This window comes from Pan paniscus, chromosome 1 (assembly GCF_029289425.2).
Source record: "Pan paniscus chromosome 1, NHGRI_mPanPan1-v2.0_pri, whole genome shotgun sequence".
NCBI classification, from domain to species: Eukaryota; Metazoa; Chordata; class Mammalia; order Primates; family Hominidae; genus Pan; species Pan paniscus.
In genome coordinates, this window is record NC_073249.2 from 225,719,496 (window position 1) to 225,744,861 (window position 25,366).

At 61.0% G+C, this 25,366-nt stretch overlaps 1 protein-coding gene across 1 annotated transcript; it reads left to right on the forward strand.

Annotated features, from left to right (window-relative positions):
- The first annotated feature begins 1,777 nt into the window (after positions 1 to 1,777).
- Positions 1,778 to 22,130, forward strand: PANK4 (pantothenate kinase 4 (inactive)). The gene is made up of 19 exons (XM_034953565.3): positions 1,778 to 1,971; positions 8,782 to 8,864; positions 9,267 to 9,481; positions 9,676 to 9,859; positions 10,171 to 10,263; positions 10,629 to 10,782; positions 11,380 to 11,561; positions 12,105 to 12,186; positions 12,438 to 12,538; positions 14,989 to 15,144; positions 16,278 to 16,390; positions 16,655 to 16,742; positions 17,706 to 17,857; positions 18,975 to 19,030; positions 19,271 to 19,320; positions 19,876 to 19,980; positions 20,512 to 20,612; positions 20,739 to 20,807; positions 21,609 to 22,130. The coding sequence occupies exons 1-19, from the start codon at positions 1,824 to 1,826 to the stop codon at positions 21,820 to 21,822; spliced, it is 2,346 nt and encodes a 781-aa protein (XP_034809456.1). The 5' UTR covers positions 1,778 to 1,823; the 3' UTR covers positions 21,823 to 22,130.
- Positions 22,131 to 25,366: the final 3,236 nt, after the last annotated feature.

Consider the following 25,366-nt stretch of genomic DNA (forward strand, 5'->3'; position numbering starts at 1 on the left):
ACAGCACAGGACCTTAGGCTGTGTCCACTGAGAGGCGACCCAGGGCCACAGCCCACAGTAGATCTGTCACTACAGCCAAAGGGGCTTGGCCATGGGCCAAACAGGAGAAAACATCTGCCCCGAGTTGCTGCTGCACACTCCCACGGCCTGCAGCGCCAGTCCTGGCATGGGCTCCGGGGACACCTGCCCGCTGGCCACCGTGCCAAGGCAGGATCTGGCAGTCCTGGCAGGAGCCTGCGCGGGGCCATCCCTTGCCTCAGAAAGGGCATTTATTTTTAGGCAGGCCACAGGGTGTTGGCTGAGTCTGCAAGCACTGAGGCCTATGGCTCCCAGGGACCAGCTCCCAAGGGGCAAAATCCATCCAGCAAGGATTGGGCCGGAGTGGGCCGCATTCCCACCCCTGCTGAATGGCAGCCCCGCGTGTGGGCCTGCCCTGCCTGCTCCTTCCTGCTCAGCCCCTCTCACTCCGCTCAGCCTTCAGCCCCTTTCTGGCTACTCCACAGGCAGTCTAGACAGGGTCCCCCCACCAGACCAACCCAGTGCCTGCCAGTGGTCCCTACCGAGCCCCGGGGTATGGTGGGCAGAGGACAGGGAAGGCCCCCATTCGCCTGCATGTTTCCCGCATGTTCAGTGGGCACACAGGTGGGCGCCCCTCATGGAGGGCACCTCCTGCCAGGCTGGCCCATGGCACACCATGCTGCCAGGGATCTGAGCTGCCAGAGGTCTAAGCCGCCTGGGGTGTGCTCCACTCTTCCACCCAGGCCTCCCTGGGGCAGGCTCCCCCTCCAGAGCCACACACCCACCCCCTTGGAAGACACAGGCAAGGATGCCTCCTCCCTGAAGGCTTGCCCTGCGCACACAGATGCATTATCCCTGGAGTTTGTGCCGCCCCATAGGCCTGTGCTCCCAGGAGCCCTGCCAGGCAGCTGGTGGCATTCTCCACGTGCAGACAGAGGCTGAGGGCCAGAGACGTGCAGTAATGACCCCGGGTTACCCGGGAGGGGCTGATCTGTCTGCCTCCAACACTGGGCTTTTTCCCAAGGCGCCCAGAGCCTCTGGAGAAGACGCATCTCTTCATGCCAGCAGGGCTTCCCAGCCACTCACCCTGGAACCCTGGCCTGCCCCACCTATACCCCTGTCCTGGCTCCAGCTGCTTCCAAGGCTTGTTCCTGCAGCCTCCCAGGCACCTGTCTTGCCCGCAGGCAGCCTGCCTGGCTTCCCCCGACCACAGCACTTTCCACGGATCGCCATTACAGCACACATCTTCCCTACCCGCAGGTGCATGCGAGGCTGGGGCTCCTCCCAGGTGGGGCAGGGTTCCCCACTCCTCTGGTTTGCACGGGACTTTTAACATTTAAAGTCCCACGCCCCTGGGAAGCCAGGATTGAGTCACCCTAGCAAAGACCGCATCACATTCGCCCTGGCGTGTAGGGCCAAGCTTACAGCAGGCACTCGCTGAAGGGCAGGGCTCTCTGACAGTCTGCAGACCCACGTGCCCCCTTAGAAGCAGGTGGGCGGCCTCTGCGGCCTCCCTCAGCAGGGCTCAGAGCACTTGAGTTAAGCCTGTGGACAGCGCGGTAAAAGAACATCAGTCCAGATGTTCTGTGCTGATGCGCGATCTCTGGAGGATAACCGCCCGCCCGCCCGCAGCCTCGGGCCTCTCGGACCCCTGCCCAGCACTGGCCCTAGCTCGCCCTGTAGCGGCCGAGACCTCAGAGGCCGGGGGGGGGGGGGGGGAAGGGGCGGGGCCGGCGCCTCATTAACATAATCTATGCGAGGGGGCGTTTGGCAGTCAAGTATATGCGCATATATCTCCATGGCTGATGAGCTGGCCGGGCACTTTCAAAATGGCGGAGTGTGGAGCGAGCGGCAGCGGGAGCAGCGGGGACAGTCTGGACAAGAGCATCACGCTGCCCCCCGACGAGATCTTCCGCAACCTGGAGAACGCCAAGCGCTTCGCCATCGACATAGGTAGCCGCAGGCCGGGCGCCGGGCGCGGGCTGCGGGGGCGGGCGGGGCGCCGGCGGTGGGCCGGCGAGCGGGGGCGGCGAGAAGGACGAAGGGCGGGGGCGCGGGCCTCGCGCACAGCCTCACGGGCCTTGTAGTCCGCGGGCCCGCGCACAGCCTCACGGGCCTTGTAGTCCGCAGGGGCGCTGATGCGCGGGCTCGGGGCGACGGCCGGACTACAGCTACCGGCAGGCGCCGCAGGGACCAAAGCGGGGCCTGCCGGGCCTGGTAGTTCGCGCGGCCGTCATGGGTGGCTGGGGGCCGGGGTCCAGCGTTACCCGCCGCGAGGTGGGAGGGTCGGCGGAATTTTATGTCTTCGGCCACATCGGCATCTGGGCGCCCCGGCTCCGCCGCTTGGCTGGTGGCTGGCCTGAGATTTGGGGTCCTTAGTTCCGGTCGAGACGAGGACGAGTTCGGCGGGAAGCCCTTGGCAGAGTGGCCCCGAAAAGGCCGCGCGTTCCCGCGGCGTGGCCAGCTGTCCCGCGGGCCGTGTCCCGCGGGCCGGACAGTCCGTTCACAGGCCCCGCTCTCTGGAGAGTGGACGCCGGGCGTGAGTTCAGGCGGCCGTGGACGTGGGACCTGGGAACTCGTGCCTCTGGTTTAAAAGCCACCCGTGCCTTCCGTGGCCTTTAAGGCGGCCTGCACTTCTGCCCTGGCCTCTCCAGGGTCCGCTGCAGACCCTCCTGCCTGATGGCTGTGCTCTCAGTAATGACGGCGGGCCAGGCTCTGTTCTAGACCTTTTTCCCACGCTCCTGACTCCCGGACACCTCCCAGCCACCTCTAGAGGAGGAACGCGAATTACTCCCTTTTCGCAGATGAGGATACCAAGCCCCAGAAAGGTGAACTAATTTGCCCAGGGTCATCGGGCTAGAAAGTGGCAGAACCAGGATTTGAACCAGCCACTCCCTGCTCTCCTACTCTGCCCATGTTTCAGGCATGAGGGCTTCCTGGGGGCAGCTTCACCTGGAGAAACCCCCCTTGAATAGCCGCTGCGGCTTCGCATACCTCTCCCTCTTAGCACTCATCTCGGCTGTAGGCTGAGTCTGCTTGTGTGTGAATCCCACAAGAGCAGCGGTGTGTCTTGTAGCCCCAGCCCCCCAAAAGGATGCCCAACCTGTCTTTGCCGCCCAGTAAATACTGGGATGAATGGGCCTGCCGCTGACTGCTTCCCACCTCCCTGGAAAAGCTGGGACTCAGAGAGACCCAGGCCATTCCCTCTGAGCTGTGTGCTCCTGGTGCATCTGACATGTTTGCTGCTGTGGTGTCCTCGGGGTTGTTGGTGTCATCATCTCTCTGAGATGTCCAGCCAGGGAAGGGTGTCCTCTAGGGAAGTGGGGGGCGATGAGAATGGAAGTAGCTATAGGTCCTGGCTCCCACCTTTCAGTGAGCTTATGAGAGGCAATGCTTCTTAGGGGGTGTGGCCTGGTGCCAGGTATGAGAACGTGTGAGTAGCATCTTTAGGGACCGCTGATAGGACTTGGGACTAACTGGTTATTGGGCTGCAGGTGCTGAGCTTGCAGCCCTAGCCTAGGGGATTGTCTACCGCAGGCCTCACCAGAGGCTCCCCAGCCATGCTTCCCAGCCTTCTGAGACCTTCAGGCCCGGTAGAGCGTGTGCTCTGCAAGGTTCTGCTGCCCTTACACTGGGGGATTCTGTTACTGGAAACAAGTCGGGACTGAATGTTTCTGAAATGCAATTGCAGTTGACCTGCATAAGTCACTTGGGGAGTGGCCAGGAGAACAGGGCTCACCGTGGATGTTCTGTGTGGCCCCGAGAGGCCAGTGAAGCCGCAGAGCTGGGGCTGTCCAGGAAGGGCTGTGGCAGCCCTGGAGGGCCCTGGAGTACCAGCCTGTTCTCCAGGCTGAGGCTGAGCCCAGGGGGGTTTCTTGGTAGAAGGATACTCTAAGAGGTCTGTTTAGTGCTGGTATTTATTTCCCCTCTTCAAAGTTTCTCCCTGCATCTGGGTCCTGTGTCTCTGGTTCTTAAGAGGACCTGTTGACTGATACTGAGAGACCTTTTGTTTGTTACTCCTGACCGAGCTGCTGGGAGGCCACGCTCAGGGTGGGGTGTCTTCAACCCAGGAACCCTCAAAGCCAAAGTGCTTGTCAACAGTATTGTTTCAAAGCAGGCTTCTGCCATTTCCTCTTCCCTTGCCTGTGTCTCTGGATCTAGGAAAGCTCACCTGCCCTGTGTTCTGGCAAGCTGTTTTCCTCTCGATGGAATGCTCATGTCTGCTGAGCAGATTCACCTCTTTGAAAGCAGCAGGGACGTTGTATTTCTCAAAACATACTGCAGCTTCGATCTGATTTTAGGTTTCTGCGGGCCGTGGGGAGGGTTCCTCAGAGGCACGTGAGACAGGAAGGGGCCACGGGGCGGTGGTGTCTGCTGGGCTGTCCTGCCCTCCATTGGTGCCCAAAGAGGAAACACAGGACCAGAGAGAATGGCAGAGGGGATGGGGCCTGTGGGACAGGGAGAACTAGAAGGCCATGGCTCAGGTGTGAAGAACACAGGTGACCAAACCTCTGGGAAGCCCCCTTCCCCCACCAGCCGTTGGCCTCAGGGCCGAGCGCGGGCAGCCTGGAGAGCCGCCAGGGGGCACTCCTGTCACTGCCTTGCCAGGCGCGGTTTGCTGTGATTCCGAGGGGTCCCTGAGCTCAGCCCGGAAGAGTCCCCGCCCGCAGGCGGTTCCCTCTGCTCTAACAGATCTCCCTGCTGTGCGTGCCCCTCGCGCCTCAGGTCCCGTTTTGTCCCCCCTGGGTGTGGGGAGTAGGAAGACGGAACACTGGCCTTGCTGGGCTTCTCCGTGCAGGGGTCTCGGGGAGGGAGGATGCGTATCTTGCAGAAACCAACCCACCCCCACCTCTGTCCCAACCCCAGTACATCCTGTTTGGGCGTGTATTTAACACAAAGAACCCAGGTCCTGAAACTGGATTTCTGTGCCCTGAGAGTTTGTTTATAGTGACTTTTGATGAGTCCCTTAAAATAGATCTTCAGCCTCTTGCATCATCTGTCGTTTTAGAAAACGATTTATTTACTGAGGTGAGTCGGCAGCATGGTGCATGTTAGTGAGACTCTCCGGGCCCGGCCAGCACTGGGGGCAGGGGAGGGGATAAGGAGGCTTAAAGCCACAGGCTAGGGGATCAGATTGAGCCTGTGACGCGTCCACCAGACTACGCCGGCCGTCGGGGAGCCTGCCCTCACCACCAGGCAGGAGGTGCCCTGGGATGGCTGTTGTGGGGCCTGGACACGGTGGGTTTTGCTACATGAACAGCATTGGCTGTTTGCTTGGTGTTTCCAAATCTTTTTACTGACCTGAGTGTTTGTTCTCAGACATCCTTATAGTATTTTGTCAAAAAACAATAATTTGAAAATAACTTTAGCCTCATTACTCTCATGATGTGGGATTTTTTCCTCTTTTCGTCAGGCCCTGTAAGAAATGCACTGTGTTAAGTCACTATAGCACCATCCAGTGCCCTCCATTAAGTCACTATAGCACCATACGGTGCCCTCCGTTAAGTCACTATAGCACACACAGTGCCCTCCGTTAAGTCACTATAGCACCACACGGTGCCCTCCGTTAAGTCACTATAACACCATACGGTGCCCTCCGTTAAGTCACTATAGCACCATACGGTGCCCTCCGTTAAGTCACTATAGCACCATACGGTGCCCTCCGTTAAGTCACTATAGCACCATACGGTGCCCTCCGTTAAGTCACTATAGCTCACACAGTGCCCTCCGTTAAGTCACTATAGCACCATCCAGTGCCCTCCGTTAAGTCACTATAGCACCATACGGTGCCCTCCGTTAAGTCACTATAACACCATACGGTGCCCTCCGTTAAGTCACTATAGCACACACAGTGCCCTCCATTAAGTCACTATAGCACCATACGGTGCCCTCCGTTAAGTGACTATAACACCATACGGTGCCCTCCGTTAAGTCACTATAGTACCATACGGTGCCCTCCGTTAAGTCACTATAACACCATACGGTGCTCTCCGTTAAGTCACTATAACACCATACGGTGCCCTCCGTTAAGTCACTATAACACCATACGGTGCCCTCCGTTAAGTCACTATAACACACACAGTGTCCTCCGTTAAGTCACTATAACACCATACGGTGCCCTCCGTTAAGTCACTAGAACACACACAGTGCCCTCCGTTAAGTCACTAGACACACGGTGCCCTCCGTTAAGTCACTATAGCACCACACGGTGCCCTCCGTTAAGTCACTATAGCACCACACGGTGCCCTCCGTTAAGTCACTATAGCACCACACGGTGCCCTCCGTTAAGTCACTATAGCACCACACGGTGCCCTCCGTTAAGTCACTATAGCACCACACGGTGCCCTCCGTTAAGTCACTATAGCACCACACGGTGCCCTCCGTTAAGTCACTATAGCACCACACGGTGCCCTCCGTTAAGTCACTATAGCACCACACGGTGCCCTCCGTTAAGTCACTATAGCACCACACGGTGCCCTCCGTTAAGTCACTATAGCACCACACGGTGCCCTCCGTTAAGTCACTATAGCACCACACGGTGCCCTCCGTTAAGTCACTATAGCACACACGGTGCCCTCCGTTAAGTCACTGTAGCACCATACGGTGCCCTCCGTTAAGTCACTGTAGCACCATACGGTGCCCTCCGTTAAGTCACTGTAGCACCATACGGTGCCCTCCGTTAAGTCACTGTAGCACACACGGTGCCCTCCGTTAAGTCACTATAGCACCATACGGTGCCCTCCGTTAAGTCACTATAGCACCATACGGTGCCCTCCGTTAAGTCACTATAGCACACACGGTGCCCTCCGTTAAGTCACTATAGCACCATACGGTGCCCTCCGTTAAGTCACTATAACACACACGGTGCCCTCCGTTAAGTCACTATAACACACACGGTGCCCTCCGTTAAGTCACTATAGCACCATACGGTGCCCTCCGTTAAGTCACTATAGCACCATACGGTGCCCTCCGTTAAGTCACTATAGCACCATACGGTGCCCTCCGTTAAGTCACTATAGCACCATACGGTGCCCTCCGTTAAGTCACTATAACACACACAGTGCCCTCCGTTAAGTCACTATAGCACCACACGGTGCCCTCCATTAAGTCACTATAGCACCACACGGTGCCCTCCGTTAAGTCACTATAGCACCATACGGTGCCCTCCGTTAAGTCACTATAGCACCATACGGTGCCCTCCGTTAAGTCACTATAGCACCATACGGTGCCCTCCGTTAAGTCACTATAGCACCATACGGTGCCCTCCGTTAAGTCACTATAGCACCATACGGTGCCCTCCGTTAAGTCACTATAACACACACGGTGCCCTCCGTTAAGTCACTATAGTACCATACGGTGCCCTCCGTTAAGTCACTATAACACCATACGGTGCCCTCCGTTAAGTTACTATAACACACACAGTGCCCTCCGTTAAGGCACTATAGCACCACACGGTGCCCTCCGTTAAGTCACTATAGCACCATACGGTGCCCTCCGTTAAGTCACTATAGCACCATACGGTGCCCTCCGTTAAGTCACTATAGCACCATACGGTGCCCTCCGTGAAGTCACTATAACACACACGGTGCCCTCCGTTAAGTCACTATAGCACACACGGTGCCCTCCGTTAAGTCACTATAGCACACACGGTGCCCTCCGTTAAGTCACTATAGCACCATACGGTGCCCTCCGTTAAGTCACTGTAGCACCATACGGTGCCCTCCGTTAAGTTACTGTAGCACACACAGTGCCCTCCATTAAGTCACTATAGCACCACACGGTGCCCTCCGTTAAGTCACTATAGCACCATACGGTGCCCTCCGTTAAGTCACTATAGCACCACACGGTGCCCTCCGTTAAGTCACTGTAGCACCGCGCAATGCACTCAAAGTCATATTTTGTTTCTTTTTCTATTTGTCATTCATGGAGTTTCAAATCTATGAATACAACTCTAGCCTCAACAATGTCTGTTTTTTTTTTTTAACTTAGAAGAATTTGTCCTTGAAAAGGCCTTCTTCAAGAATCTTTTCACTTTTCCCTGAAATCTGGTTCAGGTGCATAGAGCCCCTTCCATTTCCTGATATTTATTCAACCTTTGATCACAGGCGGCATCCTGGAAGCCACAGGGCTTCTCGAGAGCATCAGAGAGACTTTGGCCTGTGGGGAAACGGACTTTGGTGGCCTCTGACTTCTGGCTACTTTTGGGGCTGGGGCTGCATTTTCTGCCTGGAGCCTCTCAAGAGTAGCCAGCGGCACCGTTTGCCTCTCCAGGGTAGGGGAGCTGCTCAGGCCCCGTTACCGCCCTGGGCTGTGAGGAGAGCCTCCTTTGTAAGCAGGGACGGTCGAGGGTGTACTTCTTAAAACGAAAACAGCCTGGATTTGTCATCTTATCGCTTTGGGTCATTAGCAAGATCACTTGAAACTGAATTTTCTTAAAGCAGTGAGGATAACCAAGGTTACCCAAAGCAAGACAGCTCTCCCTTTCCTCTGCAGGACTTGGTGCCAAGGGGAAGCAGGACCTCTTGAGCTCAGTTTGGCCAGGGAGCTGAGGAGGAGCAGAATTTGAGAAAGAAAAGTGTAGATTTGATTGTTCGTTTTCCCGTCCTCTCTTTTGTGCCCACGGGGTTTTTAAGTTCCAGTAGCCCCAAACCCCTCATCTACAGAGCCTTTAGTCTCCAGGACACCCAGAGAGTGTGGGGCATGGACCCCCAGGCCCGCTGTGTCCTGGTCCTGAATCCTGCCCGGTTTGTGTCTCCTTTGCAGGCGGGTCGTTAACCAAGCTGGCCTACTATTCAACGGTACAGCACAAAGTCGCCAAGGTGCGGTCTTTCGACCACTCCGGAAAGGTGAGCCTGCACTGTGGCCACCCGGGGCAGGGCAGCCGCTTCTCTGTCGTCTTGGACCTGGCACTTGTCTCGCAGTCATCCCTCTGCTGCTGCAGACCTCGACTTCAGTGTCCTGGGAGTTTCTAGCAGGGACAGCCTCCCCTGCCTTCCGCCGTGTCCCTTCAAGACCCTTTGTAGGAACCTGCACCCACCTGTGCTCCCCTGGGGGAGGCTTCCGCTCCTGCTGGGTGGCCCTGAGGTCGCCACGGTCCTGGGCTCCTCCCTCTTGCCCAGGATTCTGCCTTAGAGCCCCGCCTGGTTGAAGGCTGGCGCGAACAGCCAGCTCCGCTAGGGCAGGGTGTGCACAGCCCAGCCCGGAGCGGTGACCCACACACATGCGGCCTCCCCTACTCTGTTTTCCAGGACACAGAACGTGAACATGAGCCGCCCTATGAGATTTCAGTTCAAGAAGAGATCACTGCTCGACTGCACTTCATTAAGTTTGAGAATACCTACATCGAAGCCTGCCTGGACTTCATCAAAGACCATCTCGTCAACACAGAGACCAAGGTCATCCAGGCGACCGGGGGCGGGGCCTACAAGTTCAAGGACCTCATCGAAGAGAAGCTGCGGCTGAAGTGAGTGGGGATCTCAAGGGCGAGAAAGGAACATGTGTCTGCCCCCGAGTCCCTGGGTGTCCCAGAGCCGCGTACCTGGCGCTCTTGTGTCAGATCATGCATGGGGCATGGCTGCCCCTTCGGACCAGGCAGGCTTGCATGGTTGCACCTGTCTGTGGCCCAGACTCTTTAAGGGGTTGGCGCTTCCTTTTCAGAGTCGACAAGGAGGACGTGATGACGTGCCTGATTAAGGGGTGCAACTTCGTGCTCAAGAACATCCCCCATGAGGCCTTCGTGTACCAGAAGGATTCCGACCCTGAGTTCCGGTTCCAGACCAACCACCCCCACATTTTCCCCTATCTTCTTGTCAATATCGGCTCTGGAGTCTCCATCGTGAAGGTAAGACCCGGCTTCATGAATGAATGAGTGGATGGTTTAGCCATAGTTTGTTAAGCCCTCGCTGTGTGCAGGAGCCAGGGCTGGGCACATGGATGGGGCCCAGTGGGCGGGAGGATGGGGGGCGAGGCTGTGAGCTCAGAGCCACTGTGGGAGGGGCATCAGCGCCCCCAGGCTTGGCCGTGAGAGTCCTCCCACTGGCGGTTCCGGGGTGGGGGCGGGGCTCACCCCAGCGCAGCACATGGGGCGGGGGGCGGGGTAGCCTGTGTGGCTGAGGGCCCACTGAGGGCGCACCTGCCCTGGCTCTGTTGCAGGTGGAGACGGAGGACAGGTTCGAGTGGGTCGGCGGCAGCTCCATTGGAGGCGGCACCTTCTGGGGGCTCGGCGCTCTGCTCACCAAAACGAAGGTATGCGGCAGCTGCCAGAGACCCTCCAGGGTCTGCGGAGATGTCCGCCTCCTTCCCCCGAAGGCCTGCGGCTGGGCGGTGCAAAAGCTGCTTCCGGGCCTCCCTCCTGACTGGCGTCAGTGGGTCTCTGGCCTCTGCGGCTTCACTCTTTGCGCCCTGAGGGATGGGTGTCTCAGCACCCAGAGCTTCTATCCTGGCTGGGTGGCCCGAGGGTCCCACTTGCCGCCTCCTGCCTTTGGTCCCACGCGATGACAGCCCATTTACCCCCTGCCCGCGCGTGCCTCCTGCCATGGGCTTGGTTTCTGGGGTCGTGGGGATTCCAGCAGCTCCTGGCGCCTCACCCGCCCCCTCGCCGTGTCCCGCAGAAGTTTGACGAGCTCCTGCACCTGGCCTCGAGGGGCCAGCACAGCAATGTGGACATGCTGGTGCGGGACGTCTACGGCGGCGCCCACCAGACGCTCGGGCTGAGCGGGAACCTCATCGCCAGCAGCTTCGGGAAGTCGGCCACCGCCGACCAAGGTGCCCACCCCGGCCTCTGCCGCCAGAGAGCAGGATGGTGGGGACACTTGGGGTCTCGCGGACAGGAGCTTCCCCCACCATTGCTTTCCCACAACCGCTCCCTGGAGAGTCGGGGTCTTGGGTGTCAGCCCTGTAACCTCTTCCTGCCGAGTCGCTGCAGCTCAGGCCCACTGCTCAGAACGTCGGCAGATAAACGCCACGGTCTTGGTTGTGGAAAAAAAAACAGTTTCCTGAGTTAGGAAAAGCGGTTTGGGTTTTTTCATCCTTGAAAACAAAGCCTAATCTGTCCAGGAATGATTCACACATCACACGCAGCCTCCCGCACTTGGGCTCCAGTTCCCCCACTCAGCTCTCTCTCCCCCTCTCCTCCCACTCAGCTCTCTCTCCCCCTTTCCTCCCACTCAGCTCTCTCTCCCCCTCCCCTCCCACTCAGCTCTCTCCCCCTCCCCTCCCGCGCTTGGGCTCCAGTTCCCCCACTCAGCTGTCTCTCCCCCTCCCCTCCCACTCAGCTCTCTCTCCCCCTCCCCTCCTGCTCGCTCTCACATCGTGCACTTGCTGTACTTGGAGATGAGTGTGCCTTTTCCTTCCCTTCCTCAGAGTTCTCCAAAGAAGACATGGCGAAGAGCCTGCTGCACATGATCAGCAACGACATTGGGCAGCTGGCCTGCCTCCACGCGCGGCTGCACAGCCTGGACCGCGTGTACTTTGGAGGCTTCTTTATCCGGGGCCACCCTGTGACCATGCGCACCATCACCTATAGCATCAACTTCTTCTCCAAGGTAATGGATGCGCCGCCCTCCCCAGCCTCTAACGTGGACCCCCAGCATCTTCACAATCAGTCGTGCTGGTTAGACACCGCAGCACCCCCAGGGAGGCCTGGAGGGTGGGGGCCAAGAAGCCCAGCACCCCTCCCTTCTGACTGATTCTGGGCAGCCTACATTTTGTGGCACCGTGGCCACCTGAGTCTGAGTACATCACCAGTGATGAGCATTCTAGAGAGCTCCAGGCAGGCCTGCTGATCTGTGCTGGGGTCAGGGTGCCTCTGCCCCTGTAGAGGCACGCCACCCACATGCCTGACACAGAGACTTGTGGGCCAGGGACTCGCTGCATGGGAGAAGCTATCTCACCCTTAGCTTTCTTCAAACAGCAGCCCGCCCTCTGGCGCCAGGCGCAATTCCACTGGCAAGTCTGCCGTGGGTGCCGTGGCGCCTCTTCGAGGGTTTGGGCCGCGCGGTGCGAGGCCCGCGCATGTTGAGCTGGTTTGCGGAGGCACTGGGTGTTGTGTGGGGCCAACAGCAGCACGTGTGCTTTGGCCACGGCAGGGGGAAGTGCAGGCGCTGTTTCTGAGGCACGAAGGCTACCTGGGAGCCATCGGAGCGTTCCTGAAAGGAGCCGAGCAGGACAGTGAGTCGCGGTGCTGGCGCCCCTGAGCAGCATGGGGCCTCAGCTGTAGCCTGGGCCTGTGCTCCAGGCCAGGGCGGCCCAGGGTGGAGGTGGGGTGGGGAGCGTGAGTCCTCAGAAAGTGACAGCAGCAGGCATGTCTAACATTTTAACAAGTTAGTTAATAAGCGATTTTATACCCTTTCCTCCTCCTCTCTCCTGCTTTTGAATCAAGGGCAAGGTTAACACAAGTGACCTGGCTTCTTGCTTTCCAGATCCTAACCAGTACAGCTGGGGAGAGAACTATGCAGGCAGCTCCGGGCTGATGAGTGCATCACCCGAGCTCGGCCCGGCGCAGCGGGCGCGGAGTGGCACCGTGAGTAGTGGGCTCTGGCCGCCCCGGGCCCCAGGGGAGCAGCCTGTGCCGCACTCACCTCCCCTGTCCCTGAGCGAAGCCTCTCGTGGCTGTCCCGGCTGAAAGGCGCCTCTGCCCATGGCGAATCCTCCCATGGACCTGGGGTATAACTAGGGGCAAGAGAAGGACACTGTGGCTTGCTTTCCCATCTCCCTCATTGGGTGCTTTCGTATTTTGGAAACATTCAGCAGGAATTGCGGAGTCTGTGTGATCCGGCCTTCTTGTTTGCAGAGAGATTGCTAAAGTTCAGGGGTGACGGGGGCCTCTCCCCACGCCAGAAGGCCCATCCACTTTGGAGTTGAAACCCGAAACCTCAGGAGCCACCCAGGGCCCTGCCTAGGACTGCGTGTTCTGCCGCACACTCTGCCGCGCACTGTGGCTGATGGTCTGTCAGTTACAGTCTGCTCTCCTCGGGGTGTCCCGGCTCATTCCTTGGATCCCCAGTGGGTTTGCCCTGGCCTGAGCTGGGTGGCACTGGCGGGCTAGGAGACGCACCCCATGTCTGCCGAGTCGGAGCTGCTCCGGAAGGGTCCCCCGCCAGGACCTGCGTCAGCCACACAGGATGCCCCCAGCACAGCCCCACGTGGCAGGAACCGCCCCGTGTCACAGGCGGTCAGGGTCCTCGGCCGTGCCCCCCCGCGGGGCTCATTCCTTCTGTAGCTGTGAGCAGTTAACCTGAGGTCACGCACAAAGCTAGTCGGACCCCTCAGGACAGGCCGCTGGCATTGTTGGCGGGAAGCTGCTTGTCATTTGTAGACATGGGGTTCAGTGTCCGTATTTTCAAGACCGCGACTTGTTGAGTTCTGGCTTCTCAGGAGGGCGCCTCCCTTTTGTGTGGGTCCTGCAGTTCACACCAGGCCACGGCCCCACACAGACACACCACACTGGCCGCAGCCCTGGTCTGCCTTTCCCACCGCCCGCACTAGGCAGGGGAGTGGGGGCGAGGCTCTGGGGGCCTGGCAGAGCCCCAGGCTCTCAGCTTTTGCCCTGGTGTTGGGCAGAGGGGCTTGGTGTCTTCCAGCCTCAGTTTCTGATTTGCCAAGCGTGCATAATTTGCCAAATGTCCTGGACTGTAACCTGGAGTGACTGCGTGGACGGCCACAGTGCTTCGGGGGCCCCGTTCAGGAGGCGCTTGTTACCTATTTGGTACCCCACCAGTGGCACAGCCCTGCCAGGCAGGAGGGGCCCCCACCTTACTGAGGATCAAACTGACATGCAGAGAGATGGAGTCATTTATTTCAGTTTATATTGTCCAAAAAAGTCAAAGCGAAGATTTGAACCCGTTTGTCAGGATAGAAGGAGCCTGCGACCTGGCAAGGCAGCACCAGGCGATCCCGGCTGTGGTCCGTGGTAGTTAAGGTGGGGCTCCTGCCGCCTTCTGCACTGGCTTTGGGAAGTCACTGGCTTTTTCCACGTGGAGCTTCTGCCCGGCGTGGGCTTCCCACCTGGAAGGCGTCCCCTTTGCTCTGGAGGTCCCTGCCCACCCAGAGGCTGCTTCTCCAGCCCTAGGGGTTGCCAGCAGGGGTGCCCCAGTGGAGAAGGGCAGAGGGCCAGCATGTGACCCGTGGGGTAGCCGCCGGAGGGTGGGAAGAGGCGGCCAGCTACACAGTTCCCCTCATAGCCCCTCTGGTCCCAGAGCAGCGGCTGCTGCGGTGAGCGTGCAGAGAGCCGAGTACTGATGTGTGCGTCGGCTCAGTTCAGTTCACTTCCTCCCCGCATAAGGTAGAAAAAGCCAGCAGGGCCCGTGAGCGCGCCTGTGCTGGGTGCAGGTGGCCCCGGGGTGCCCTGGGTGCATAATGGCCTGGCCCTGCCATAGCCCTTCACGGACAGAGCGTGCTGGGAGGCCCGGCAGCCATGGAGGAAGAAGGGTGCATGTGGGGCGTGGGGGCTCCCTGCCCGGCATGGGGTGGAAGACTACCTGGCGCTTAGTGAGGACAGAACCCCAAACCTCTGTGTGCAGACACGGCCACCTGGAGGACCAGAGGTGGGAACAGCGTGACTGCAGGGGTGACGGGAGGAGGTGAAACTGTAGGGGTGACAGGGAGAGGTGACTGCAGGGAGGTGGTGATGGGGGAGGGAGTTACTATAGGGATGGTGGAGGAAGGGTGATGGGAGGGTGACTGCAGCGGTGATTGGGGAGGTGTGGCTGCAGCGGGGAGGTGCTGGGGGCAGGAGGCGTGTGGTGGGAGCAGACGCAACCCCAGTGTCAAACCAGGGGGTAAGTCAAGGTATCCGGCTCAGGCCGCCGGGCAGCTGAGGGGGCCCGGTGGGGGTCTCGTCTGTGGCCCAGAGACGTGGCGGAAGAAGGCAGTACATCTCCCTTCTTAGAGAGAGAGTGGAAGCTTCTGAGTGTGGCTTAGGTCGTTCTGAACCATGGTGACGTTTCCACCCTGCCACTGCCTGTCTTCCAGTTTGACTTGCTGGAAATGGACCGGCTGGAGAGGCCACTGGTTAACCTGCCGCTCCTCCTGGACCCACCCTCCTACGTGCCCGACACGGTGGACCTCACCGATGACGCTCTGGCCCGAAAATACTGGCTCACCTGCTTTGAGGAGGCCCTGGACGGGGTGAGGGCTCCGGGTGCCGTCTAGACGATTCCAAGGCCGCGGCCGGGTTAACCTTCCAAGGCTCCGGGGGCAAAGCCAAGGTGGCGAAGGGGGACAGGCCAGTGTTTTCCAGAAACCCCTCGATCTGCGTCTGAGTGAGGGGCGATTTCGGTTTCTCAGGCAAAAATACCGCTCCTGGCCACCTGGTGGGTCAGTGAGGACGCGGCATCTTCGAGGCACGTTGCTTGTAAGGGCAGCTGATATAGTTCTGCTAGCTAGCACATTCCTTCAGAGAGCAATTTAGGAGACGTCTCTGCTCTTTTGAGGTGTGACTGAGGTGCGGGAGGCATTGTGGGACCCTGACTCTGGGGGTGGGGTGAGGCTCAGCCCCAGCAAGCTCCCGGCGAGGCCACCTTGGGGCTCCTGCGTCCCACCTTCTCCAAGGCTGGGCTGGTCCCGTGGAGCAAATGCCAGGCCCTGGGCCATGCCGCCCCTCAGGAGCTCAGCTTGGGGCCAGGGAGCCCCGGTAGCAACACACACTCTTCATGAAGCCCTCGGAGAGGCCTGGTCGTGCCAGGGTTTGTCCTGAGGGAGGAGTCCCAGCCCTGCCCAGGACCCGGAGTGAGCTCTGAGTGCCCAGAGCCCCTCGTCCCCGGCACAGGATGGGGGCTCGAGTCTGAGGACGTGGGTCTCGGCCTCGGGTTTCCTGGGGGGTGAGGGACCAAGGTCACTCCTGCTCCTGCCTCCCAGGGCAACTGGGAGGGGCGAATGGCAAAGGGAAGCCTTGGGTGACCGTGAACTGTCACCGTCAGCCTTTCCTGTTCCAGTAGAAGCTGCCCTGACCACAGCCCAGGCAGCCCCCACCCTGCCCGAGTCCCCCACAGCAGGCCCTGACCCTGCCCCAGGAAGCCCCCCATAGCTAGCCCCCACCCTGCCCCAAACAGCCCCCGACAGCCGGCTCCCACCCTGCACCAGGCCTCCTACAGCCACCCCAACCCTGCCCTGGGCAGCCCCCAACGGCCAGCCCCCACCCTGCCCCAGACAGTCCCCCACGGCCGACCCCCACCCTTCCCCGAGCCCCCTGCTGTCACATGTGGGGATTCGCAAGCAGCAGGGCCAGCGCTTGACTAACCCCCTCCTTCTGTCGCTGGCAGGTAGTGAAGCGCGCAGTGGCGAGCCAGCCAGACTCTGTGGATGCAGCCGAGAGGGCGGAGAAGTTCCGGCAGAAGTACTGGAACAAGCTTCAGACCCTGAGGCAGCAGCCCTTGTAAGTGCCCAGCACCCCGGTGTGTGGCTGCCTCTTCCATCCAGAGGGCCCCTGCACCTCTGAGAAAGTGCCGTGATGTTGGCATTTGGACCCCAGCTCGCTGGGGGTGGGTGTGGGCCCTGGTGGCACAGCCCCCTTGGACCCCGCCTCAAGCGGCGTTTGCACTGCCGGGCTCCCGAGGACGTCCGTGGCACAGCCGAGGATGGCAGACGGGCGGGTGTTCGGCCTGCCCTGCTCAGCGCCCTCTGCCGTGTCTGTCCCCAGCGCCTACGGGACCCTGACCGTGCGCAGCCTGCTGGACACCAGGGAGCACTGTCTGAACGAGTTCAACTTCCCAGATCCCTACTCCAAAGTAAGTGCAGTGTGCCCTGGCCTTCCGCTCGCTCCTGTCCCCGTCCTGCTGGCACCGCGTGTCCTGTCTCTGTCCCGCTGGCTCGGGGCATCCTGTCCTGTCTGAGGCCATGCAGGTTTGGTAGCGGCCCCAACTCCAGCCCTGGCACCACAATAGCCAGGGCCTCTGTTGGCAGCATCTGCTGAGGAGCTGTGTTACCCCCACAGATGCTGGGGCCACTTAGGGGTGGGGACTGCTGTGACTAGAGAAGAAGGGTGTGAACCCCAGTTTGGATGTGTTCCTGAGAGACACAGGCTGCCTGCCTGCAGGAGCCAAGGGCCTCCCAGCTTCTGTGAGGGTGGGCGATTGTGGTTGGGGACTGCTTTCCCCTCATGGGGAGGGGCTGGAACCCTGGACCACCCTGGCTCCCTCCTAGGAGGCTGGACAGTGACCAGAGGCCTCCTATCCCGGCAACGTGCAGGGCCGTGCAAGGTGGGCCTTTCCGGGCGTCCGTTTTGCTTCCCCAAGTCTGGCGGCCAGAGCCCTCCTTGGCCCTTTCTGCCAGGAGGCAGCGGGCAGCAGCGGAGGCATGGACTCCTCCCACCTCTTCTGGGAAGGGCCAGCGCCTATGCCTCCCTCCCCTCACACGCCGAGCCTTGTGACAGCGGAAGTCTGGGTGTCGAGGGTTTTGAGGCCAGGGCTGTGGGTACCTGTGGGGGCCGTGTCCTCCACTCTTGTCCTGCCCTTCACCCACTGCTCAGTCACATGGGGGCTGAAGCTGTCCTGGGCCTCGTCCTCAGAGCCCCGTGCAGCTGTGCGCTGGCCGCTGTCCCGGACCGATAGGCTTGTGCCTGGTGGGGTCCCAGTTGGGCCTGAGTCTTCGATCCTGAGGGGCGTGGTATGGAACGGGCTGGGCCTGGCAGGTGTCCGGGGTGGGCTGAGGCCACGTCTTCACTCAGGCCTGGCATCTGGCACTCTCCACAGGTGAAGCAGCGGGAGAATGGCGTGGCGCTGAGGTGCTTCCCCGGGGTCGTGCGCTCCCTGGACGCGCTGGGCTGGGAGGAACGGCAGCTGGCGCTGGTGAAAGGCCTCCTGGCGGGGAATGTCTTCGACTGGGGGGCCAAAGCCGTGTCTGAGTAGGTGTCTGCGGGCTCGGAGCAGGCTCTGCAGCCTGTGGGTCCCTGTCCTGCCCCAGGCTTGCGTGCAAGGAGGTGGAGTGGGTCCCTCGGGGGTCACGTGGCGCTTGGTGGCTTGATGGCTCAGGGCTTTGGGGCCCAGGGAGTGCACATGGCAGCAGCGCCAGGGGCTGGGCAGGGCGCAGCGCCCTTGTCTGTCCCCTCAGGCTCTGAGGAGGCCCGTTCCTTAAGCATGGGTGCCGCAGAGGCCTAGGGGTGTGGATTTGAAAATCGGGGCTGGCATTTTCTATTGTCCATGAATCCAAATTCATGTTTCCTATGTGTGGTAGGAATTAAACATTTCTGATGTGATGATCAAAGAGTGCTTTGCAAAGCAGTCCCCTAGACTGGCCTGTAGGACACGCAGGTGTCTAGCACCTGGCGCCGTCTCCTGGGGCTCTGAATCTTGAAAATGAACCCCCCCACCATCATTTACCTTCACTCCCAAAGAAGCTGCTTCCAGTCTCTGGGCCTCCCCAGGCGGCCGCACCACCTCTCGTGGTCCCTGCTTTTTTTCATGTGGGGCTGGAGGGAAATGCCTGGGTTCTCGGCCCTCCCTGGGTCCCACTCGTGTCTCGAGACATAGATGAGAACGCCGCCTCCAACCATGGCTGCCCCTCTGGGACACAGGCCCCTCCTGCAGCCTGTCAGGAGCATTGGAGGAGGGTCCTGACCCATGGGATTGGCCTTGTGGCTGGGGGCTCCCCACACCGCCTGCGTGGGTGCCAAGCACAGGGACCGTACTGCGGCTGCCAGTCACCGAGAGGCTTCCCTGGCCCCGTGGCTCCGAGTCCACCTTGAGAAACAGCCTGTGCTCTCTCAGACCTTTGCTTGGTGGCCCCCTGAGCCTTCTGCTGATCGCAGCATGTTAAGAACGCTGTATCTGTTCTGCCTGGGAGTGATTTGGGGTCTTCACGTTGAGCAGCTGCCTCTGTCCCACCTGGGAGGGATTTGGGATCTTTACATTGAGCAGCTGCCTCTGTCCCACCTGGGAGGGATTTGGGGTCTTCACATTGAGCACTGTGGCTGAAGGTTTTTGTTCTGTTGTCTTAATTTTCTTTTCTCCTCCTCCATGCAGTGTCCTTGAATCCGACCCCTACTTTGGGTTTGAAGAAGCAAAGAGGAAGTTACAAGGTACGGATGGCCAAGTAACCTGGGGCCTTGCCTTGTGCTGGGGCCATGCCTGGACATTCTCTGCAACAGCGAATGCAGTTGCGGTCGGGGTCCAGGCACCTCCCCTGCTCAAGGCTCTGTCAGCTGGGCTTCGGGGGCGGGGAGAACTTGCTCCCTGGAGAGACGAACACCTGAAGACGCGTCTCCCTGACCCCTGACCTGGAGCACCGGGCTAATCGTGTGTCCCTCTCTCTGTCTTAGAAAGACCCTGGCTCGTGGATTCCTACAGCGAGTGGCTTCAGAGATTAAAGGTATGTGGAGGGGCCTCCCACCTCTGCTGCTGGGGACACAGCGGGGCCCGGGGGGGTGGTCACTGGAGGGAGGTGGGCATGGGCTGCCTCGGGTGGCCCTCCCCTCCTGTTAGAGTCTCACCGTCCTGCGAGCCAAGGGTCTCAGCATCCCCTGCCCCACACTTGCCCTCCTGTCGTGACTGCTTCTTAGGTCACCTGCTCTAGGCACAAAGCCTTGCCAGAAGAGACAGGCACTGGCCCCTGCAGGCCAATCCGTCCCTGGCGCCTCTGGGGTCCTGAAGCCCCAGTCTCAGCCCTTGCAGGCTGGCCCGTCCCGGTGCCTCTGGGGTCCTGAAGTCCCGGTCTCAGCCCCTGCAGCCCAGCCCAGTCCCGGCACCTCTGGGGCCCTGAAGCCCCTGGTCTCGGCCCCTGCAGGACAGCCCATCCCTGGCATCTCTGGGGCCCTGAAGCCCCCAGTCTCGGCCCCTGCAGGGCAGCGTGACGGGCAGCAGGGGTGCGGACTGACTCGCTTGGATGCGCCTGTTCCCAACTGAACGTCCTGGTTTTGTCTTACAGGGGCCCCCTCATAAATGTGCCTTAATTTTCGCAGATAACAGTGGAATAGACATCATTTTGGGAGTCTTCCCCTTTGTCAGGGAGCTACTCCTTAGAGGGACAGAGGTGAGTGTTGAGGTGGTGGGTGGGGCCCTTCCCCTGGGCTTCTCTGCTCTCGGTGGGGTTGGCTCCGCTGTGGGCCTCTGGCGGTGGTCGGGGCTCCTCCGGACGCAGCAGGTAGGTGCAGGCAGCAGCACGGGGGAGGCGGCCCAGAGCCCTCATCTGCTGGGGTGGAGGCTCCCAGCCCCCCCTGGGCTCAGGCTGAGGGTCCATGTGCTGAAGCCCAGGGCTGACGCCAGGCTCCTGGAAGGGTGCTCACAGCAAGGAGGCTTTGGGGCTGTGACTTCATGCCGATCGGAGACAGGCAGGTCCCGAGGGCAGGCTCTAAACTCAGCTCTGCCCCTCGGCTCAGCTCCCTCCCAGGGGCCACAGAGTGGCAAGGTCAGGCGAGATCCCTGCTCCTCAGCAGCAGGTGGCTGGCCAGGCCCGCTGGGCACAGCAGCCTCACCCAGCCCAGCCACTCGAAGGCCGGGGTGCACGCAGGCTCCATGCTGGTCCAGCACAGGTTCCTAAAGAGCCTGGGCCCTCCTCCTGCAGGTCATCCTGGCGTGCAACTCAGGCCCCGCCCTGAACGACGTGACCCACAGCGAGTCCCTTATCGTGGCAGAGCGTATTGCGGGCATGGACCCTGTCGTGCAGTGAGTGTTGGCGGGCAGTGCTGGGGGGGCCTTGATGGGGAGGGGCACCAGCTGGGCAGAGTGGGCCATGGGGATTGTCACTGAACTGGGAGCTCCCGGGGGCGCTGACCACCTTGTGTCTGGCAGCTCTGCGCTCCGGGAAGAGAGGCTGCTGCTGGTGCAGACGGGCTCCAGCTCCCCGTGCCTCGACCTCAGGTAACCCCGCACCCTGCACCTGTTCTCTCCCTCCTGGGCTCTGTGCACTCTGTGCCGTGCACCTGCACCCAGGTGCATGTGGGACACCGACCTCAGGACTGCCCCTGCGGCCTCTCCTGACCCCAGGCCCGGATTGACCTCAGGAGGGGACAGATATGCCATCCCCGAAGGTGGCCTGGGGAGGGTGAATGGATTCAGGGTCTGAGGTGGTTACACATGGGCTGGGTTTGGGGACTTGGGGCAAGAGGGGCCAATGTCCCTGTGGCCACTCAGCTGAGACGGAGGGCGACCTGGGCAGCTGCCCGGTGTCTGTCACCTCCGTGTCCCACATAGATGCCAGGCTCTGCTTCTGTGGTTCTGGAGGTCATTAGTCAATTGTGTGTGGTGCTGTCTGTCCTCCTGATTGCAGAGGAGGAAGGAACCCCGTAAATGAGCGGGTTCTGAGTGCTGGGGCCGCTGGTCTGCTCTGCCTGGTGGGATTCTCCAGTGCTGGCTTCATCTGTGCCCCAGCCCCACTCTCACCAACAAGGAGGGCGTGAAAATGACAAGGAATCCATCCCTAGAGTTCGCGGGAGATCTAGGGCAGAGTTTCCAAGCTGCAGCTGCTCTGGCCCTGTGTGAGCTGCTGCTCTGAGGAAGCCCCAGGCTGAGGCAGCTACCAGGCGGAGGCTGGGTTTGGAGGCCTCCACATCAGGGAATTGAGCGGTAGGGGTTTCAGCCTTCACGTTGGTCGCCGCACTGTATGGGAAGTGGGGTCTGGGGTCTGCTTGCCCAGTCTCACCGTCCTCTTCCTCCCCAAAGCCGCCTGGATAAGGGGCTGGCCGCCCTGGTGCGGGAGCGTGGCGCGGATCTGGTGGTCATCGAGGGCATGGGCCGTGCTGTCCACACCAACTACCACGCAGCCCTGCGCTGCGAGAGCCTCAAGCTGGCCGTCATCAAGAACGCGTGGCTGGCTGAGCGGCTGGGCGGCCGGCTCTTCAGCGTCATCTTCAAGTACGAGGTCCCGGCCGAGTGAGGCACTGCAGCTGCCGGACTCTTCTGCTTGTCACTTGTCAGGAATGTGTTTTTACCACCACAGGGAAACTGCGTTCAAATCAACGTATTTATATGGTACTGCTGTGACGCGGCACATACGCCCCAGCCGCACAGATGCGTGTGACCCAGAGGCGAGACGCAGCTTTGTCCTGGGAGACGTTCGTATTGGAATCTATTTAACTGCTAAAGAACCTTTTATATATATATATATAAATAGAGAGATCTATACAGGTATGTCTGACGGGACGCAGCACCGTGGGCACGCACCAAATAGAGTTTTTAAAAGAGGCCGGAGCCATCTGCGCTGTTTTATTTCGGAGCAGGGGCCCCTCCCGACTCCTCCCATGGGGGGAGCCCAGAGCGGGAGTCCTCCCCTGCGCTGCTTCTAGACCTTGTGGGCAACGAGTGCCAGCCGCCCCGCAGACCCCCTGGCCCCGGGCCCCTGCATCTCTCACTGCACCCTCCGGGCCAGAAGAACCGACTCAGCCACCCTCGTCCCTCCAGCGCCCTCCCCCTGCACCTGCGGGATGTGTGGGTGCTGAGCAGCAATTCCTGACTCGAGAGCCTGGGAAAGGAGCCCTCGACATCGATCACCCTCAAGGGCTCTCAGGCAGCCAGGCGCCGACGTGGACCCTGCTAGGAACTGTGCGGACCACGTGGGTTTTGTTGCTATGGCCTTGGGACCAGGCTCCCTGGGGCCCTGTTCTGTGGCTAGGGTGGGTGTGGCTGGAGGGAGCTGGCAGCAGGGAGGCCCGCTGGGCCTGGCCCCTGGGAGCTCTGAGGCGCCTGGGGGTCCTCCCCCTCAGCCCAGGTGTGGGATTGAGACTACACATAGCATCGTAGAGAGGACAGGAGGGCGCAGGGCTTGCGGAGGCCCTGCTGGGGTGCGCTGGCTGCAGGCCCCCAGCTTTGACTTCATGTGGCGGGAGCTGTTCCTGGTGCTGAGCTGCTGGGCAGGCCCTGAGGAGGCTGAGCTGCTACCTTGCCCCACCACCCCCACCCCCGCTAGGGTCCCCCACAACCAGAGGCTTCACTGAGACCCCCAAGCACAGGCTGTCCTAGGCCAAGGAGGTGGGGTGGCATGGATCACCTTCCAGACAGCTTTGCTTGGTGGTCTGGAACCTGCAGAGGCTAAGACCCCTCCCTCATGGAGAACTGGCCTGCCCAGAGGTGCCCAGTGGCCATTTCTGGCCCCCACTGTGGTGTCTCTTCGTGACCTGCCCTTGGAGTCTGCGTGGAACCTGAGTCCCAGCCCTTGTGCAGCGGCCACCAAAGGGTCTCATGTCCTGGCAGAGGAGCCCGGGGGCAGCTGGGCTGTCCTGAGGTGGACTGTCCCCTGGCTCCAGCTTCTCCCTCCTGTGGGTCCCCAGGGCAGAGGCCCAGCCCCCGGAACCCCATGGGCCCTCACCACTTTCCGGCCCTCTCCTCGGGCCCAGCTCTCTGATGGGGAAGCCCTCCCAGCCTGCATCTCTGTAGCCTTCCCTGACCCCACTCAGCTCCTCCAGCTCTTGCTCCCATCCTGGCCCCACCCTCACTGGTGGTGGGTGGCAGCAGTGGCCTGGCCGCTCTGGGCACCCGGGTGTGTGACTGCCTGGCCTGACACCCACAGGGCTTGACCCCGGGGTTGGAGAGTCCATCTGTGCTGGGGACGCACCCACTACAGAGGTTTGGCCTGAGCCTGGCCCAGACAGGATGCCGAGGAGGAGGTGGGGGATGCACAGAGCCCTGGAAGGACAGAGCCAGGACAAAGACACCAGGGCCTAGTCCAGGCTCAGCCCCTGCACACCCCCACGCAGGGCCTGCTGGTGGCCACGGCCTCAGCTCCCCTCTTGCACAAGGGGCCACCCAGCCTATGAGCCAGGCACCCCTGTGCCTCCGGGCAACCCCAGCCTCTGTGACCCCAGCCCTTTTCCAGCCTTTTCCCAGCCCTTCCCCAGCCCTTTCCCAGCCCTTCCCCAGCCCTTTTCCAGCCTTTTCCCAGCCCTTTCCCAGCTCCTCCCCAGCCCTTTCCCAGCCCCTCCCCAGCCCTTCCCCAGCCCTTTTCCAGCCTTTTCCCAGCCCTTTCCTAGCCCCTCCCCAGCCCTTCCCCAGCCCCTCCCCAGCCCTTCCCCAGCCCTTTTCCAGCCTTTTCCCAGCCCTTCCCCAGCCTTTTCCCAGCCGGAGCCGGAGCTGGAGCAGGAGGGCTCTGGCCTCCGCCTTGTTCCCTTGATGTGGCCATTTCAACGGCGCTTTCCTCAAAACACGAGCTGGCCCCAGGCCCTCAGCCCCTCCTTGACTCCCGCAGACCCCCAGCTGGCTCCCCAACCTCTGCCCTGCCCACGGCACCACTTGGGGGCTCACCAGGAGGCCTCGGTCACCAGGCTGCTGTCAGTGTCACTGCCGGGGGCTCTGTGAGTCCCCTGTCCCAGAGCTGAGACTCCTCAGGTTCAGGTGCCGTCCCGGGCCCCAGGCAACCAGCTCACCACACCCCTGCTCTCGGTGGGGCTGCAGCTGCCCACACGCAAGTGTTCTGGGGCTCGAGGATGACGAAGTCCTGCCAGACTCTCTCTGAGGGGCCTGGTGGGGCTGGGGGAAGGGCGGCACCAGTGGCCCCTCTGCCTGGCTGAGCTGGGGAAGTGGTGACAGCGATTCCTGTGGCCGCCCACAATCCCTGTCAGTGCAGGAACATGGTGAGGGCAGAACAGCCCCCTTAGAGCTCCCCCAGCACCCCAGGATCCCGGCTTCCGGGCCTCAGGCCCGCCTTCCCAAGGGCCCTGCCTGGGCACAACGTAGCCAGGGGTGAGACGGGATACCCCAACAGAGCAGTGCTCATCCGGGTGGTGCGCTGGGCAGGCCCCTTGGGCAGCCGCAGGTGGCAGAGCCTCATGGGGCAGGACATCCCCTGACTCCCCTGGCCACAGGGTGGGCCACACCCACTCCCACTGTTGGGGCAGCAGAGGACGGGCTGCAGCACAGGCTTCCAGAGGCCCGACCAGCACCCCAGCTTCTCTAGGGTAGGGGCCTTTCTGGAACCACCATGCTCTGCAGGCAGAGCAGTCCCCCCGGGTTGGGGGGCCTGTGGCCCGGGGTTAGGGCCTGCGTCCTGGGGTTAGGGCCTGCGTCCTGAGGAGCAGGCTTTGCAGCCTACCCTGGGAGCCTGTCCAGCTCAGCCCTCTGAGGACAAGCCAGGTCTTTTCTTGGGGTGTCTTTTGGGCCTGGCGCAGGCTCCGACGGGCACCTGGTAAGTAAGTGGCACAGGAGGCTGAGCGAACGGGAAGCCCATGCGTGCTGGTGAGCACGTTTATCAGAACCACGTTTGGGAGTTGACAGAGGCTTAGGCATGGTGCAGAGGGTGGCGTGGTCGGTGCAAGGCAGATACAGGCTTCAGGGCAAGGCCCAGATGGCCGTCCTGAGCAGCCCTGGTGCCTCACAAGCACCCTAGCCTGTGCCGTGGCCAGGTCAGCCGCGCCTCCCGGGGCAGGCTCAGGACAGGTGCGCACAGATGCACACCACACACACCTGGGGCGAAAAACTAGGTAAAAATG

Excerpts from the sequence above, each read along its gene's own strand:
- PANK4 (XM_034953565.3), top strand. The coding sequence starts at position 1,824 with ATGAGCTGGCCGGGCACTTTCAAAATGGCGGAGTGTGGAGCGAGCGGC. Across the intron at positions 8,865-9,266 it reads CTTTCGACCACTCCGGAAAG|GACACAGAACGTGAACATGA; the intron begins GTGAGCCTGCAC and ends TCTGTTTTCCAG. Across the intron at positions 20,808-21,608 it reads TCCCCGTGCCTCGACCTCAG|CCGCCTGGATAAGGGGCTGG; the intron begins GTAACCCCGCAC and ends TCCTCCCCAAAG.